The sequence below is a fragment of the Vulpes lagopus genome, chromosome 1 (assembly GCF_018345385.1).
Source record: "Vulpes lagopus strain Blue_001 chromosome 1, ASM1834538v1, whole genome shotgun sequence".
Classification (NCBI taxonomy): domain Eukaryota; kingdom Metazoa; phylum Chordata; class Mammalia; order Carnivora; family Canidae; genus Vulpes; species Vulpes lagopus.
The window spans coordinates 163,239,011-163,256,661 of NC_054824.1; the positions used below are offsets into that span (position 1 = coordinate 163,239,011).

General features: G+C 34.2%; 1 protein-coding gene across 1 annotated transcript in view; it reads left to right on the forward strand.

The window, feature by feature from the left end:
- PAPPA2 (pappalysin 2) overlaps nucleotides 1-17,651 on the forward strand; it is a 272,084-nt gene that overhangs the window by 143,550 nt on the left and 110,883 nt on the right. The window contains exons 10-11 of the mRNA XM_041765686.1: nucleotides 1,050-1,240; nucleotides 3,141-3,287. Coding sequence (XP_041621620.1) covers nucleotides 1,050-1,240; nucleotides 3,141-3,287 — 338 coding nt within the window. The remainder of the gene's footprint in view (nucleotides 1-1,049; nucleotides 1,241-3,140; nucleotides 3,288-17,651) is intronic.

The window sequence follows — 17,651 nt, forward strand, 5'->3', positions numbered from 1 at the left end:
ACTGTTCACTTAGGAGGAGTTAGCCTCTGAGCACGTGTGGGACTTGTCCAGGGAATATCAGCTCACTTCCCAGTACTCCAGCAGGTTTGTGTGTAGACTCATGCCTCACTTGATTGCTCTTGAAGACAGTGCCTCTGCCTCAGCTTGATAGAGACCCTACCGAACCTGCCTTCAGTGGACCTGGCTCAAATCCAAGTGCTATTGCTTATGTATCAAGGGACCTTTCACAAAATGTTTCCCATGTGTGACACAAGCAAAAAATGCACCCCCCACATGGTTGTTGTTAAGACTAAAGGAAAGAAGACCTTGGAATGAGCCTTGGAAACCCAGGACCCATATTGTCTGTTTCAGAGCAGTGGCACAGTTAATTGAAGAAACAGTTCAGCCACAAAGAGTAATTGGAAGCAAATCCCTCAAGTATATTTTGGGATATCTGGGTGGCTCAGTGGTTGAGCATCTGCCTTTGGCTCTGGGCCTGATCCCAGGGACCCGGGATCGAGTCCCGCATCAGGCTCCCTGCAGGGAGCCTGCTTCTTCCTCTGCCTATGTCTCTGCCTCTCTCTGTGTGTCTTTCATGAACAAATAAATATAATCTTTAAAAAAGTACTTCAATATTTCAAAGACCATGAGGGGGATCCAGTGCCTGACATGTCATACTGTTTCTTTAATTTCTCTTTCTTCTTTTACTCACTGCTCTTTTATCTCCTTCCGTTAGGATCTTGCTCAGTGATGCCTTAAAATTTCTTTCTACCTCCAGCCTACTTTTTTCTCCCTATTCTTTGTTCACAAATCCCACCCCTTTCTATACCTTTTATTATATAGATGGATTCTACTCCTCTCCCCACGAAAAAGAATCCTTCTTCCTTAAGGGTGTGTGTGTGTGTGTGTGTGTGTGTGTGTGTGTGTGTGGTCTGCATGTTTGGGGTCAGCATTAGACTGATTAGCTGGCAATAGCAGGAGTCTTTTTCACGGACTAGAGAAAAAATGTGATGATTTTTACATGACATATATACCAACACTTTTCAAACATTACACAATTTTCTTGGCAGGGGAGCCAAGCCTATGTTACATATATGAGGGAGATGGGATATGTGAACCTTTTGAGAAGGAAACCAGCATTATGGACTGTGGCCTCCATACTCCTGAAGGATACCTGGATCAGTGGGCCACCCAAGCTTACTCGTCTCATGAAGACAAGAAGTGTCCTGCTTCCTTAGTAACTGGAGAACCTCATTCCATGGTAAATCAAGCCAGAAGCATTGAGTTAAGGCTGAGCAGAATTGTCAAGTGACTCTCTCTCTGAGATGCTTTATGGGGTCTTACATTTCTCTCCTGTCTTTGACATCAGATTTAGTTCCTACTGAACTCAAAATAAGGTAACATTAAATAAAACACTTCTAGGTTGGCAATCAAGTCTCACCCCCACTCCCACCCCCTTACGCCACTTACTCAAACTAGTTTTCATCTAGGAGACTTTGGCTATGCAGTAGCTGATTCCAAGGGATACAGAGCATCTCAAAATTAACCTCAGATGTACAAATATAAAAAATTACACTTGGCCATTGTGTGTGGAAGGATTTATTTTAAAAGAATAAAAAGAAGTAGTAAAGAGTCAGAATGCCTGGATTACAATACTGAATTCACTGGTTTTACTATAATTAATATGAAGTGAATTGTCACTTAACCTCTCTGGGCCCCAATTTTCTCATATGTAAAATGGGTCATAGTAATAACTTTTGCATTTAACTCAATGGTTTATTATAAGGATCAAATGGAATATAAAATGTATTATAGATCAAAGTATAAAACAATTTAAAGAATTGTTATTCTTGAAGAAATTCTGGAATTAGTACTAACAACAAATCCTTAGATATATAATTTTCCATGAATCTCCACCTAAATAAATAGGAGATCCTCTGAGGACTTGAAGGAGTGACTTCTGTGAATTATAGTTGAATACTGAAAAGAAGATTAAAGGCTTTGGCTTTGGAGTATTATTCCAGATGCATCCATTGCCAACTAAACTCTTCATTCATCAGACCAATAAGCAATACTGTTCTTTCAGTGGAAGTGAGAGTAAGCTCTCTAGGTATCTTAGGCCGGGATGAAATCACTAGATTTTATACTTAAGCAGACACCCCCAGGAAATTGAAGAACCAGCCAGGGCTGGTGCTCTAGTTCAAGAAGCTCAGGGACCTAGACATCTTCTAGAGATGTCTAAAGACATCTTCTAGAGTTTCCATCCTTGGCTTGCAGCTTCCTTCCTCCTCCTCATAAGATGACTCCTCCAGGCATGAAGTCAGCATTTCAGGCAGGAAAATGGAGGAAGTTCGCAGGGAAATAGGTATATACTAGCTGATTCTTTCTCTTTTTATTGGGAAAATCAAGACAGCTTTTCTGGAAGTTTAACACTACAGACTTCCACCAACATCTCATTGGTCACATCCAGGTCACTTCATTACCCTTAGTTTTAAAGAACTCTGAGGAGATGAGCATTTATAACTGGATTCACTGCCATCTTGAACAAAATTGGAGTTTGTTAATAAGAAAGTAAGGGGAAATGGATATGGGGGAGGCAAGTAGCTGTCTCTGCCACACTTCTTCAGTGAAATCTGGCCTCTTTCTCAAGAGTGCTTGATGCCCAAGGACAGGAAGCCAGGGAAATTGGAAGATTCTGAGTAACAGCTCTCTGAAGTGGCTTGTAGCTTGTCTGTCTTCCTTAAGTAAAATGGGAGAAATTTTCTGGAGTTTCTGTTCCTTGGCTTCTAAACCCAGCTGAATGCTTAGTGGTTCCCTGACTCAGTAGCCTCACTCTCAAGACTGGTGGATCCTGCCTGGTAAGGATACAACCATTATCCTGGACAGACATCTATGGCTAATTCTGGGGCAGTTGCCTGAAATGTGCCAGGACTGTTCTTTGGGAAGGATCTCTGGGGTGATGGTGGGCTGAGAGTTATCATGTGTGTTTTTCTACTCAGATAAGTTATATCCTAAGGCTAGCAGTATTCTTTGACACTGAGAAAAGTTTTCTGCCAGTAATAATCAAACACTCAGAGGAAAACTTTGGTTTTGAGCTACAGAGTTTCATTGTCTTATCTCTCACCCTCCACCTTTAATTTTTGATTGAAATTGTATTTCAGATTTGCACATCATACCATCCAAGTTCACCAAAGCACCATCCCCTTACTGGCTGGTTTCCCTGTGTCACCAGTGGACATAGACCGCAGGATAAAAGAAGTGAGCAGACAGAAGGGAGCCTGGAGAGAGAGGATGAGATTTGGCTCAAAGTAAGTGACCCAAAAGGTTTTTTGTGAAGACTATGGATAGAGCATATGCACGTGTGTATGCGTGCATGTGCTTGCATACGTACGTGCACGCGCATGTGTGTGTGTGTCTGTGTAAAGTGATACATTGGAATGCCTTGTTGGGAAATTTTCTTTTTATCAGTCTTTAACATTTTGAATTTATTTTCACCTCTTTTTCAATTTTGGACTTCTTTCTGTGTAAGCAAATCCATCTCTCAAAGTGTAACACCCACCCAGAAAAGCATAAACATCAGAAATGCACAGATCAACACATTTTTACAGAGTTCACATCCTCTCTAACCAACACACAGATCAAGAAACAGAGCAGTGACTTACCCCATAAAGCACTGTCATATTCTCATTGCTCTTCTTGGTTATGAAACCACAGAAGCATCTACTCTTTAGTTCTATCACCAGAGATTGCCTGTTTTGAACTTTATGTGAAAAACTTTAATGTGTACTTCTGTGTGTCATTCTTTCTTATCAATGTTTTGTTTGTGAGAATGCCACTGCATTTAGCAGTAGAGTTCATTTCCATGGCTGTGTAGCATTCCAGTGTTTGAAATCACCACAATTTATTTATCCATATTGATGGACATTTGGGTTATTTCCAGTCTTTTTCTGTGGTATTATACATAGTTCTGCTATAAACGTTTCTGTACTTTTTTTTTTTTTGTGAACGTACATAAACAGTTGGGTATATTTGGAACTGTTAGATCGTTGTTAGGCAGATGACAAGCTTTACTAGAGAATTCCAAATAAGCTTCCACAGTGGTTGTACTAATTTAAACTCCTGCCAAGGACACCTGGGTGGCTCAGTGGTTGAGTGTCTGCTTGCAGCTCAGGTCGTGATCCCAGAGTCCTGGGATGAGTCCCATTGGGGTCCCCACATAGAGACTGTTTCTCCCTCTGCCTATGCCTCTGCCTCTTTTTCCATGTCTCTTGTGAATAAATAAATAAAAGCTTTAAAAAAAAACTCCCATCAGAGGCTTATGAGTATTCCAAATGCTTCACATTTTCACCAATACTTGATATTTCAAGTCTTAATTATAGCCATTCTGTTGGGCATATAAAAATGTACTCTCTGTGGCATCAGTTACATTTACATGTTGACTAATGAGTTGGAAGGTCTTTTAAATGTATACTGGCTATTTGTATATTCTTTTTCTCTTCTCTTCTTTTCTGGAGGGCATATTCAAATCTTTTGCCCAATTTTGTATTGGGTTATCTGTCATTCTCTTCTTCATGTATATGATTTCTTTACAAGTTTCTGAATGTAATCTTTTTGTTGTTCTATGTTATTTAGTATGTTCCAATACCATGGCTTACTTTTTCATACTTTTTATGGTATGTTTAGATAAATAGAATTTCTAAGTTTTACAAAAATTCAGTTTATCGTTCTTTCCCTTTATGGTTAAGTGCTTTTCATGCACGTTATTAAGAAATCTTTGCCTGTCACAAAGATATACTTTCCTATATTATCTTTTAGACATGTTATTATTTTACCTTCCATATGTAGGTCTACAAACCATCTGAAATCTTTATGTATTGTATGAGGTAGAGATCAAGAATTTTCCCCCTATAGATAGGCAATATATATAGAACTACTCTTTTATTTTATTTTATTTTTTATGTATTCATGAGAGAGAGAGAAAGACAGAGAGGGAGGCAGAGGGAGAAGCAGGTTTCATGCAGGGAGCCCGATGTGGGCCTCCATCCCAGGACTCCAGGATCACACCCTGGACTGAAGGTGGCGCTAAACTGCTGAGCCCCCCTGGCTGCCCAGAACCACTCTTATTCAAACTAAAATTTTCTTTTCCCCACTGTATTGCAATGTGCACCTTTGTTATAAGTCAACTAGCAATATCTTTGTGGTCTGCTTATTGATTCTATATTTTGTTTTACTGGTCTGTATATTCTTGCTTCAGTATTATACTCTTACTTATGGTACATTTTTGGGGAGTCTTAAAATTGGATAATATAAGTCCTAAAACTTTGTTCCTTTTGTTCCAGATTGCATTAGGTGTTCTTAGCCCTTTGAATTTTTATATAAACTTTGGAATCAGCTTCCATTTCCACATATGGAAAAAAAACCCTGATGTAATTTTGATTGGGATTTCATTGAATCTTTAAGTCAATTTGGGAAGAGTTTTTCTTTAAAATATTGAGTCTTCTAACATTCCTTCAATGACTTAGATCTTCCTTAAGTTCTCATGGCATTTTATAGTTTTCTGAGACAAGGGAGTTAAAATTTATCAAATGCTTTTTCTACATCTATTGAGTTGATCATGTTATGTTGTCTTCTGTTCTGTCAAAGTCTTGGCTTACTTTGATAAACTTCTAAATGTTAAACTAAGCTTACATACCTGGAAAAGAATAACAACTTGGAGTTGATATATAATCCTTTGTCAATAGTTTTGGATTCTGTGAATCTGTTAAGTATTTTTTTCACCTTTGTTCATTAGAGCTTGGCTCCTATTTTTTAAATTTTATTTTACTGTTTTATCAGGTTTTATGATGAAGGCTAGGTTCAACTTCTAAAATAAGTTTCTTTTCTCCTAGTTCTATGGAATATGTTATGTAAGGTTGGTGTTAATTTTGGAGTTATTCATCAGTGAAACTATCTGATCCTGTGTTTTCTTTGAGAAAAAAGTTTAAATTATGAATTAAAAATTTAAAACAGGGATCCCTGGGTGGCGCAACGGTTTGGTGCCTGCCTTTGGCCCAGGGCGCGATCCTGGAGACCCGGGATCGAATCCCACATCGGGCTCCCGGTGCATGGAGCCTGCTTCTCCCTCTGCCTGTGTCTCTGCCTCTCTCTCTCTGTCTGTGACTATCATAAATAAAAATAAATAAATAAAAAAATTAAAAATTTAAAACAAATGTAGAAGAATTTGGGTTTTCTATTACTTCTTGGTCAGTTCTGTTAAATTGGGGTTTTCAAGTAATTTGTGCATTTTTTTCCTAAAAATTTGAGTTTATTGGCATTAAGTTTTCTATAATGTTCTCTTATCTTCTTTGTAATGTTTCTACCTCTAGAAATTTTTTTCACTCATGCTATTGTTAAATTTTGGCTTCTCTTCTTTATTTATTTGTTGATCAGTCTTGCTAAAGGTTTATTAGTTTTATTAACCTTTTTATAGAACTAGCCAAAGAAAATATACACATTCTATATGCACATATATATATATATGTATGTATATAGAGATAACAGAAATGTATATGTATAAACCTAAAAGGAAGGAAATAATGAAAAAAAGAACATACTTGTGTGCTCTTATTTTCATTATTTCCTTCCTTTTAAGTTTGTATTTAATTTGTTCTTCTTTTTCTAGTAACTTGATATGCTTAGATAATTATTTTTTGGTCTTTTCTTTTTTAATGTATGCATTAAGGCTATCTATTTCCTTCTAAGTGTGACTTTGGTGACATCCTACAAGCTTTGGACACCTAGTTTCTGTTATCAATTAGTTCAAACATTTTTTTCTAATTTTCATTTGATTGCTTTTCTTTTCTTTTCTTTCTTTTTTTTTTTTTTGTACCACTACATTACATATAAGTGTGCTGTTTAACTTCTAAACATTTATAGTTATATACAAATGTAGATAACATTTTCCAGTTGTCTTCTTGTTTTTGATTCTTAGCTACAGTCTTCTGTGGTTAAAGAGTATATCCTGTATGGCTTTAGTCTTTTGTAATTTGTTGAGCTTGAAGTATGGACCAGCATATGGTCAATACTGGTAAATATTACATGTACTTTGAAAGGGATGTGCACTCTGAAATTATTGGATAGAGCATTCTATATATTTAAGATAAACTCACTCATCATTGTGTTGAAAGTTTCTATATCACATATATAGTATATATACATATATTTTATTGATATTCTGTGCACTGTTTCTATCAGCTAATAAGTTATATGTTTTAGAAACTCTCACTGTAATCTTGTCTTGTGTTTCTCCTTTATTTTTATCAGTTTTTTATTTATACATTTTAAGGCTGTATTATTAATATACCCACAATTCTCACTTTATATTGTAGTGTGAAACCGCAAAATGACCCTGCACACTGAAATTATGCAAAGTAAACTTAATAATCAATGAGGAAAAATTATAATTTGTTACCTGAACTCAAAGTTTTTGTCACAATATTGAACGAATATGAGGGAAATTTGCAAATAGTAAACTGATATTTATTTAGTTCATTATAATATAAAACATTAGAAACATAGAGAATTAAAGTTTTTCCTTTCATTGTAAAAATGTTACCAACAGTAGTTTGAACAGCATTTGCCTTTTTTTTTTTTATCACATGACTTACATTACGAAGCAAGCAGTTTTTCTATGCCTTTGACTTTGCGAATTGTCATATTCCTTTCTAAGTTTGGGTCAGTTTCCAACATTTTATCCTTTGCACTTTCAATGTTATGAAATATCTCTGAGAGTTCTCTTAATGTGAATTTTTCTTGGCATCACTTCCTCCAGGACGTCTTCATCCTATTTGTCACAACCACTTTTCTCATTTATGTTGATAATTTCAATTTCAGTAAGTTCCTTTGGCTGCATATCTAAAGGATATCCCTCAAGTTGGCAGCAGGATTGGAATTCCCACCATCAGCTTTTTCTTCTAGAATTCTATTTACCTTTAATTCACATTTCTTCTCCAGCGTTATCACTTTTTGTTTCTTTTTGACCCTTTCATCCTTTTTAGCCAATTCTCTCTTTCAATGATCCATTTTTGTAAAATGCCATGTAGGTTTATTGCTGAGAAGCAAAGAAGCAACACAACTACACACTTTTTCATCTCTGCATGAACTGAATAACAGATACATCATGACTAGTCAGTGACAGACTTTGAAAGAACTGATTGGTCACTGATCATAGTGATCTGTGGATTGAAAGACCATTAGTGAAGTTTGTACTTCTTGCACTTTCAATTAATATATTGTGCTAACTGAAATTTAGATCATATCATTGGGACTCTGGTGTTCTATAACTAAATTGTGATAATTGATATTTGTGCATATGGGAACTTGTGCATATATAAAGTGAGGACTGTCAATATATAATTTTAGAGTTTCTATAACTTTCTTGTTATCCCTTTTAACTTTATTTTTAAAATGCCTCTTTTTGGGACACCTGGGTTGGTTGAGCGTCTGCCTTAGGCTCTGGGTGTGATCCCGAGTCTGGGATTGAGCCCTGCATCGGGCTCCCTGTGAGTAGCCTGCTTCTCCCTCTGTCTATGTTTCTGCCTCTCTCTCTCTCTCTCTCTCTCTCTCTCTCTCTCTGTGTCATGAAGAAATAAATAAAATCTTGAAAAAGTCTCTTTATCTCTAAGAATATTCCTGCTTTATTGTAAACCTTGCATGATATTAGTATAGCTATACCTTTTGTTTATGTTTGAATATTGTGTCTTTTATCATCCTATTACTTTTTATCTTTCTGTGTAATTATATTTATCATAATTTGTTTGACATCAATATACCATTATTTTTCAGGCTAAATTTTCCATTGGAGTATTTAAATCTAATTACATTGAATGCATGTAATTAATGATGTTTAGTTTTAAATCCACCAACATACTATTTGTTACTCACTTAATCTATATGTCCTTTGTGCTTTTCTATTTCTTATTTTTTTAGATTAAAAGAGGATTTTTATTTGTTTTTTCCATTTTATTAGTTTGTTAGTTATGCTTTTACTTTATTCTCTAAGTGATTATTCTAGAGACTGCAGCATGTATATTTAGCTGGTTAGAGTCTGCTATGAATTAGAGCTCTCATAATTTCGTAAGCAATGACTCCCTTAGAATACTCTACCTCCATTTCCTGCTTCCTGGCTTTTTAAAGTTAATATGATTTAAAAATAGCTAACATTTACCCTATCCAGTGCTCCTCAGGCCTTTCTACATTTCTGTATTTCCCTCATTTTTATTTAGCTTGAAGAAATCCCATTTATTATTTCTTTTTGTGTGAGTGTGCTGGAAATGAATTCTTTGTTTTTGTGTGGCTGAAAATATCTTTATTTGATATTCATTTTCAAAGGGTATCTTTGCTTGGTATAGAATACTAAGTGGCCAGTTGTTTTCTTTCATCAACCTAAAAATGTTATTCAAGTGTCTTTTCACTTTCATACTTTTTTTTGGAGAGTTAGCTATACATCTGATATATATTACTTTGAAGTAAGTAGTAAGTAATCTTTTATTCTCTTAGTATATTCTCCTTGTGTGTTGTCTTCAGCACTTTCACTATGATGCTCTTAGTATATTCTCCTTGTGTGTTGTCTTCAGCACTTTCACTATGATGTTCCAAGGCCTGTTTTTTCTTTGTATATATCTGGCTAAGGCTTTATCAAGTTTTTTGGATCTGTGACTTAATGTCTTTACTTGCCCATTTACACTTTCTTCCTTTTCTTTGATACCAGATATGCATACATTAGACCTTTTTACTGTATATCTTTTCTCCTTTTTCTTCATACTGAAGTCTGGTTATTTTATCCTAACATATCTGCTGTTGCATTAATCATAACTTTTACTCCAATGGCTGTTAAACTGTTTATTAAATTATTAATTTCAATTATTGTATTTTTAATTCTAGAATTACTATTTAACTTTTTCTGTAGATTCTCACTTTGTCTGGAATTCTCTATTCTATAGTTTATTTTTAAAATATATTAACCACTGTACTTGTAAAGTCTGTCTGATACTATCAGTATCTTGGTGACTGAGGTCTGTTTATGTTGACTATTTCTTCTCTTTGTTTTCATTCATTTAGTCTCGTCTACTTTCATCCTGAATAATGTTTCAACTAAATATTATTGTAGAGATTATGGAGATTATGGCTAATTATATCTTCCTTTCAAAATCATTTACTTTTTAACTTAAAAAAAAACATATAATAAGATTTGGGAAATAGCATATCAATCCAATCAGTGATTAAGATGACTCAAGCTTATGCTTCTGTATTAGTGAACTCTGATAGAGTTCATTTTCCCTCTTTTTTACGAAGCCCTAGCCTTTCAGGGGTCTCAACTAAAAGCTTTTATTAGGCCCTCCATCTTGATATTCTCTGAAGTACAGTTTCTATTTCCTCAGCAGTATGTGTCTACTAAAAAGTGCTTAGCTTTTTAGCTTCTCACCCACCAATTTCTGCCTGGTTTCTTATATTCTTTTCCTGCAGAGCTTAGAATCTGAAAAACACCTCAGTGGCAAAAGTGGAACAGAATGTGAGATTCCCTTTAATGTGGTTTTTTGCTTTTCAAATGTCTTCAGTCCTGACTGCTATGATTGCTCTCACATGTTTTCAAATATTTTTCTTTTTACTTCATCTATATTTTATAATTATTTGTGTTAGGAGTATTTGTCCTATTACAAGCTACTTCCTCACAACTAGAAGCAGAAGTATCACAACTGGAATTCTTTTAATGTATGTCATTTAGCTACCATATATATTTTAGGTGTATACCCTATTCTTACTATAAGTGATGTAGGGATAATAGTGCTTGTATAAGAAAAAACATCACTAATGTAATTGAAAGGTAAGTTAATATTGAACCTTTAATAAAATTTAGTTTTCACAAATCCACATAATACCAGATAAATTAGAGAGTGATTTCTAAAAATCAGCTCATTGGTGTTTCCCCAAGTTTTCTGAAGACTGTAGTATTTCTGATTTTTTATTATTTTTTTTAGTTTAATCTTTATCTGATACACACAGATGATGTATATGCAGTGGATCAGAGACAAATATATTGCACAAGTGGGAAACAACTATACTGAAAAACATTAGCCTTGAAAATATCTTTCCAAAATCCTTCATTTGCTAAAATGCTACTTGCCCAGCAAATTCTCACTTTATCCTCAGTTCTTTACTGGGGTAATTTGCCTTTCTTAGTTTTTCTTGATTTTATCTGATCTTGATCCAATAGACCAAAATGTAAGAACTTTCTCTTACATGGCATAAAATGTAGATTTTTATTATTTACAATAATCACATTTTATTTTATTTTTTAAAAAGATTTATTTATTTATTTATTTATTTATCTATCTATCTATCTATCTATCTATCTATTTATTTGAGAGTGGGGAGGGGGAGAGGGAGAGAAATCATCAAGCAGACTTCCCACTGAGTGTGGAACCTGACACAGGGCTTGATCCCAGGACCCTGAGATAATGACCTGAGCTGAAACCAAGGGCTGGATGCTTAACTAACTGAGCCACCCAGTGCCCCATAATGAGCATATTTTATTTTATTTTATTTTATTTTATTTTATTTTATTTTATTTTATTTAAACATCTTATTTATTTATTCATGAGAGACACAGAGAGAAGGAGAGAAGCAGAGACACAGGCAGAGGGAGAAGCAGGCTCCATGCTAGGAGCCCAATATGGGACTCGATCCCAGGACTCCAGGATCATGCCCTGGGCCAAAGGCAGGTGCTAAACTGCTGAGCCACCCAGGGATCCCAATAAGCACATTTAAAAAGCCATTTGTAGTTTACAAAGTATATTCTAATATAGTTTTTAATTTCATCCCTGCAGTAGTCTTCAGGTTTGGCTAAAGTAGGTGTTTTCTTGTTTAGTAGTTAAGAAAAATAAGAATCAGTCTCAAGATGCTTTTTCTACATAACTCAAGAAAAAAGTGCTAAACCTGAATATCAAAGTCATGCTTCTTGACTCTAATCCCATGTTTATTCATTTACACTATGTTGCCTAATCCAATCAGCCTTCATTATGCACCTGTGATAGGCCAAATTCAGAATTGAACACTGGGGATAAACATGAGAATATGACATGAGCAAGAAAGCAAATTAAAACATATGTGGAATTAGAAAGAAAGACTTCTTGTCTTCTTTTGTTGGGTTTCTTCTAAATTCTTCAAAGACAAAAAATCTATCGATCTAGTTCATAGGATTTATAAAGCGCATATTGTAACACTAGGTGCCACTGGGGGATAGAGAAAGAAAGAGAAGACATGATTCCTCCCAGAAAGTGCTTTGAATCTCAGCAATATAAACAACAAATGAAGCAATTTGAGAAGCAGACATCCAATAAGTATCTGTTGTTTGGTTTCACAGGGAGCCCATCAACATATGCAAAGTCATATGCTCATGTTTATTTTCATGACTGTTGTAAAATGTCCCCAATTTGGAATGGTCTCATTTAGACTGGACTGATTAGAAATTCTAACAAAAACCTCCACATGCTTATAGTATTTTAAATACAATATTGAAAACATCAGTTATAAATTAGAGACCACTGCTGGAAACCTTTGCTACGTAAAACCTAAAGCCTGTAAACCATAATTTCCTTCTTTTCTTTGTTTGGGTTCAACTAGCCAAACACTACATATGAATTTTTAACAGAAAATGCAATGCATATTTAATTGATTGTATTTCAAAGATAAGAGTCGGTAACACCAGACTCTGCGGGGTAGGGTGTGGAGAAACACATTTATTGAGATTTGCTCTGTTCCAGGTATCTTATTAATTCTCATATAAGCACTCTATCAGAGATAGAATTTTTCTGATTCTAAAAACTATTATCTAAAAACTCAGAGATGTTAAACATTTGAGATAACATAGCTAGTAGAGATACAGATAAGATTCTAATTCAAATTTAGCTTATTACAAAACCCATGGTCCTTCCTCTATACCAGGAGTTAGGAAACATTTTCTATAAAGAGAAAAATAATTATTTTAGGGTTAACGGGCCATACAGTCTCTGTTATAACTAATTAACACTGCTACTGTAGAATGAAAGCAGCCATAGACAGTATGTAAATGATCAAGTATAGCTATGTTCTAATAAAATTATATTTATGAACACTAAAATTTTAATTCATATAATTTTCATATTATTCACATTATTTTTCTTTGATTTTTTCAACCATATGAAAATGCAAAAACCATTCTTAGCTCACAGACCATATAAAACCAGGCAGCGGGCCAGATTTGGCCCATGGGCTATAGCATGCTGACCTCTGTTCTGTATCATATGTCCATTTAATACTCAAGATATTGATAGAAATTTAGTTTATTTCCACATCGTAACAGTGCCAATTTTGATTGCCTAAAATGAACAAAATTTTGTACTATAGAGGGGTTCAAAGCTGCATGAGTCACCATCTTTACACTTAAGGTACATACAATGCAATGGGCATGTTTACACAAATATTCTACAAGACAGAATGTCATGTCATACACTACATATACAGTAAAGTACAAAACAGACTCAGAAGGACCTGGTGACTGGACATAGAGAAATAGAGATAAACCTTATCTCATTGAATTCCACCATTTATCCCACCTTCCACACTACTCCTCTAAACACACACACACACACACACACACACACACACACACTCACACATTCTACGGCTTAGTCAATTTAGTCATAACAGATTGCTTTTGGTGCTGGAATACTCCAAGGTTTTCGTATCTCCCTAAACTTTCAGGTAGGGAACTTATGTTTTTCTTTGTCTGTAATGCTTTCTCCATTTTATCTCTCCAAGATATACATATTCATCTTCTAAGATTGGGCTCAAGAATTATTTCTTTCATACTGATAAGAATAGATACTATGCTTGATCTTAGTCAAAAGGCTGACAAGTGCTGAGGATTATTTCTTTTATAAAGTCCAGCCTTTCCTGAATTCATTTCCCAAGCCCCTCTTAGTATAATTGATAACTTCTTCATATATGCCTTCTCAAGAGACTCTTCTATCATAGTATTTGTATACTTTGCTGCTTTTGTTTCTCCCTCTTCATCCAATGAACTCTAAGGGTCTTGTGGGCAGAAACCACATGTAGTTATGGTTGTATGTCAAACATTGAGCACAGAACCTCCCTGTTGTAATGTCAAAATGTTTAGTGATTGCATGAATCAATGATGGGATGTTAGGTCTTAGCCATGGCAATTTGGGAGCATATTGATAATATAGTAGTTATCGTGATTTCACTTTTGCAGTTTTAGTTACTATGGCCAACTATGGTTGAAGAGCAGATGACCCTCCTCTAACAAATTGTCACAAGGTCAATAGTAGCTGAATACTATGTCACAATGCCTGGGTCATTTGCCTCACTTCATCTCATCACAAAGGTATTTTATCATTTCATATCATCACAAGAAGTACAGTGATATTTTGAAGCAGAGTTATACACATCATTTTTATTACAGCACATTGTTATAATTGTTCTATTTTATTATCAGTGTTGTTAATTTCTTACTGTGCCAAATTTATAAATTAACTATTATCATAGGTATGTATATATAGGAAAATGCATAGTATATATTGTAGGGTTTAGTACTATCTGTGGTTTTAGGTGTCCACTAGGGATCCACGGCAATGTATCCCCTGTGCATAGGGAGGACTACTGTACTAATGACACAGCACAGAGGTGGATAAAGAGGACTGTGGGCTGGGCTAGATTGAAAAGGGAGATAGACAGAGGCCACAAACAGAGGCAAACTACCTCTTTCTGCAAAACTTTATACAAGAAGGACTGTAGTTTTATTGGAAACCACATTTAAAGGTGTTCTTCAAAGATGGGGGAGATTTCATCATTTTCTTTGGTTGTGGCAGGTTGGATTCTCTAGGACGTAGATTCTGAAATGCAACTCTGGTGTTCACTTTGGCAGTACATATACTAAAATTAAGATGAAACTTAGTATGCAAGATGTTTATGAAGGAGTGGTCTGGGTACCAACATCTGTGGAAAAGAAGGAAAGGAAGCATGAATGGGTGAAATGGGAAGTTGAGCAACTTCAATGACAGCTTGACTGACTTCTCCGGTAAAGAAATAAGACATATTATCACAAGAGACAAGTGGTCAGTGGAGTAATACTGCTGTAATGTCTTATACTATGAGATAGTAATATTATTTGAATGTAGATTGTAGTGAGACATACATATTATAATCTCCAGAACAATCATTTAAAAATACACATATACACAAATAGTTATAGGTAGAAAGTTAAAAGAAAAAAGTAATAGAATGATAAAATAAATGAGTCACTCAAAAGAAGGCAGGAAAAGAACTAAGAAACAAAAAATAAAAAGCAAATACCAAGATGGTAGACTTAAAATCAACTGTATTATTGATTACATTAAATACACATTATCTAATAATGCCATGTAAAAGGCAGAGATTGTCAGTATACATGAGATGAAAAGAATCAATTATCTACTATTTGTGAAAACACCCTTTAAATATAAAGACATGCAGAATGAAAGTCAAAGTGAAAAATTATATGTCATTTGTATAAAGTCTAAGCATAAGTAAATTGCCATGCTATGTTAATTCTGACAAAATAGAATATTACCTGAGATAAAGAGGGATGTTTCATAATGATAAGTGGGTTAGTTTATCAAAAATAATGAACAATCTTAATTGTTATGAAATTGAAGCACCTAACAATAGAGTCTCAAAACAAATGAATTAAAAATTGATAGAACTAATAGACAAACAATCATAATTGGAGATTTTTATCATCTCTAAGTCATTGATATAGCAAGTAGACAAAAAAATTAGGATAAGTATGCAAGATTTGAAGAACATTATCAAGTATCTTGACCTACTTGACATTTGTAGAAATACTACATATGCAGAATGCATATGGTACATTCACCAAGATAGATTATATACTAGACCATAAAACGAGTTTTAATGAATTTGTAATGATTGCAATGGTAGAGTGCGTTCTCTGACATTAACAGTACTAAATAAGAAATGAATAACAGTATGTCTAGGAAATCTCCAATTTTTTGGTAATCAAGCAGTACATTTCTAAATGACCCATAGATCAAAGAAGGTTTTATGGGAGAAATTAGAAAACATTTTGAGCTAAAAGATAATGAAACAACATTTCAAAATTTATGGGATATGATTAAAACGGTTCTTCCAGGGAAATTTATAGCTTTAAATGTCTATATTTGGAAAATAAGCAGTATAAAATCAATAATCACAGTTTCCACCTTAATTAGGAAAAGATTAAAGTCACAGTAAAAGTATAAAAGAAATAACAGAGAAGAGAAGAAATCAGTAAAGTAGAAGAAACTCTTATATCATCACTATTACTTTACTTTCTCTGGAAATAGCAGCCAGTGCTAGACTTTGAATTCTATACTTTATGCATTATAAAAGAAATGAAACATAAAATGTAAGAGAAGTAAAACTCAAATTATTTTATCATAAATTGAATTGACATCTGAAAAGAGAAAACAACCTGAAGATCATTTTGTTTAGTATCATGGTTTAGTACAAAATTAAGATGAAGGCAAGTATGCTCTTTAATTTTAAACAACAATCAATGAGAAAATACGATTAGAGAAAATAGTTCATTTATAATAGTAGTCAAAGTAGTAAAATGTCTAGGAATCAATGTAAAAAAAGAAAACTTAAAGATCTCTATGAAGATACAATGAAGGCTTGAATAAATAGGCACAAACTGGTCTTGTATAGAAAGACTCGGTATCATAGGAGGGTCCATTCCCCCTAAATCTTAAACTTCACATAATCCCAATAAAAATTCTAACAAAAAAAACTTTCAAAGAATTACAAAGTTGATTTCAATGTTTTTAATGGAAGTTCTGCAAAAATTTAGTGATGAAGGAGGCTTGATTCTGTCAAATATCAAAATATATCACAGAATTATAATGGTTAAAAAAATCAATGAAAAGACAGATCAGTAGACCAAGATGGCCCAGAAATATACCCAAAGATAAGGACATATATATAGACATTTGGACTTGAAATTAGACTTAATACTTTAAAGACAAATGAGAATGGTGCACCCATTTCTACATATCATTGCATGAGCCTAATGTTATTCAGTTACCTAAAATTAATAAATCTAATGGGAACAAAGTGATATCTCATTGTTATATTGTGCGTTTTTTCTTTGATTGTTAGTGAGGTAGAGCATCCCCTTTACAAAAATAATTATCAGGCACTTAGTATTCCTTTTTTATTTAATCATAACATAGACAAATTTATTAGCTTTTTTAAGATTACAAAAATATTTTTTACTTTCTTGTATTAGTTTTATAGTTTTGCCTTTTGAAGTTTAGTGTTTAATATAATTGAAATTTGTTTTCGTATATAGAATAAGGTAGGGTTCCACTTTTTTCCCCTTAAATATGATAAATCAATTTCTAATCTCAACCGTTAAAACATTCCGTCCTTGCTCTGATGATTCCCAATGCCACATTGATTATATACTAATTTCTGGAATAGACTTGAGTCTGCTTTTTTTAACACTCTATTTCACTGACCTATTTTCATGTTCCTTACACCAGCAATACATTGTTTTTAGTACTACAACTTCTACGTAAACATATCTGGTAGGG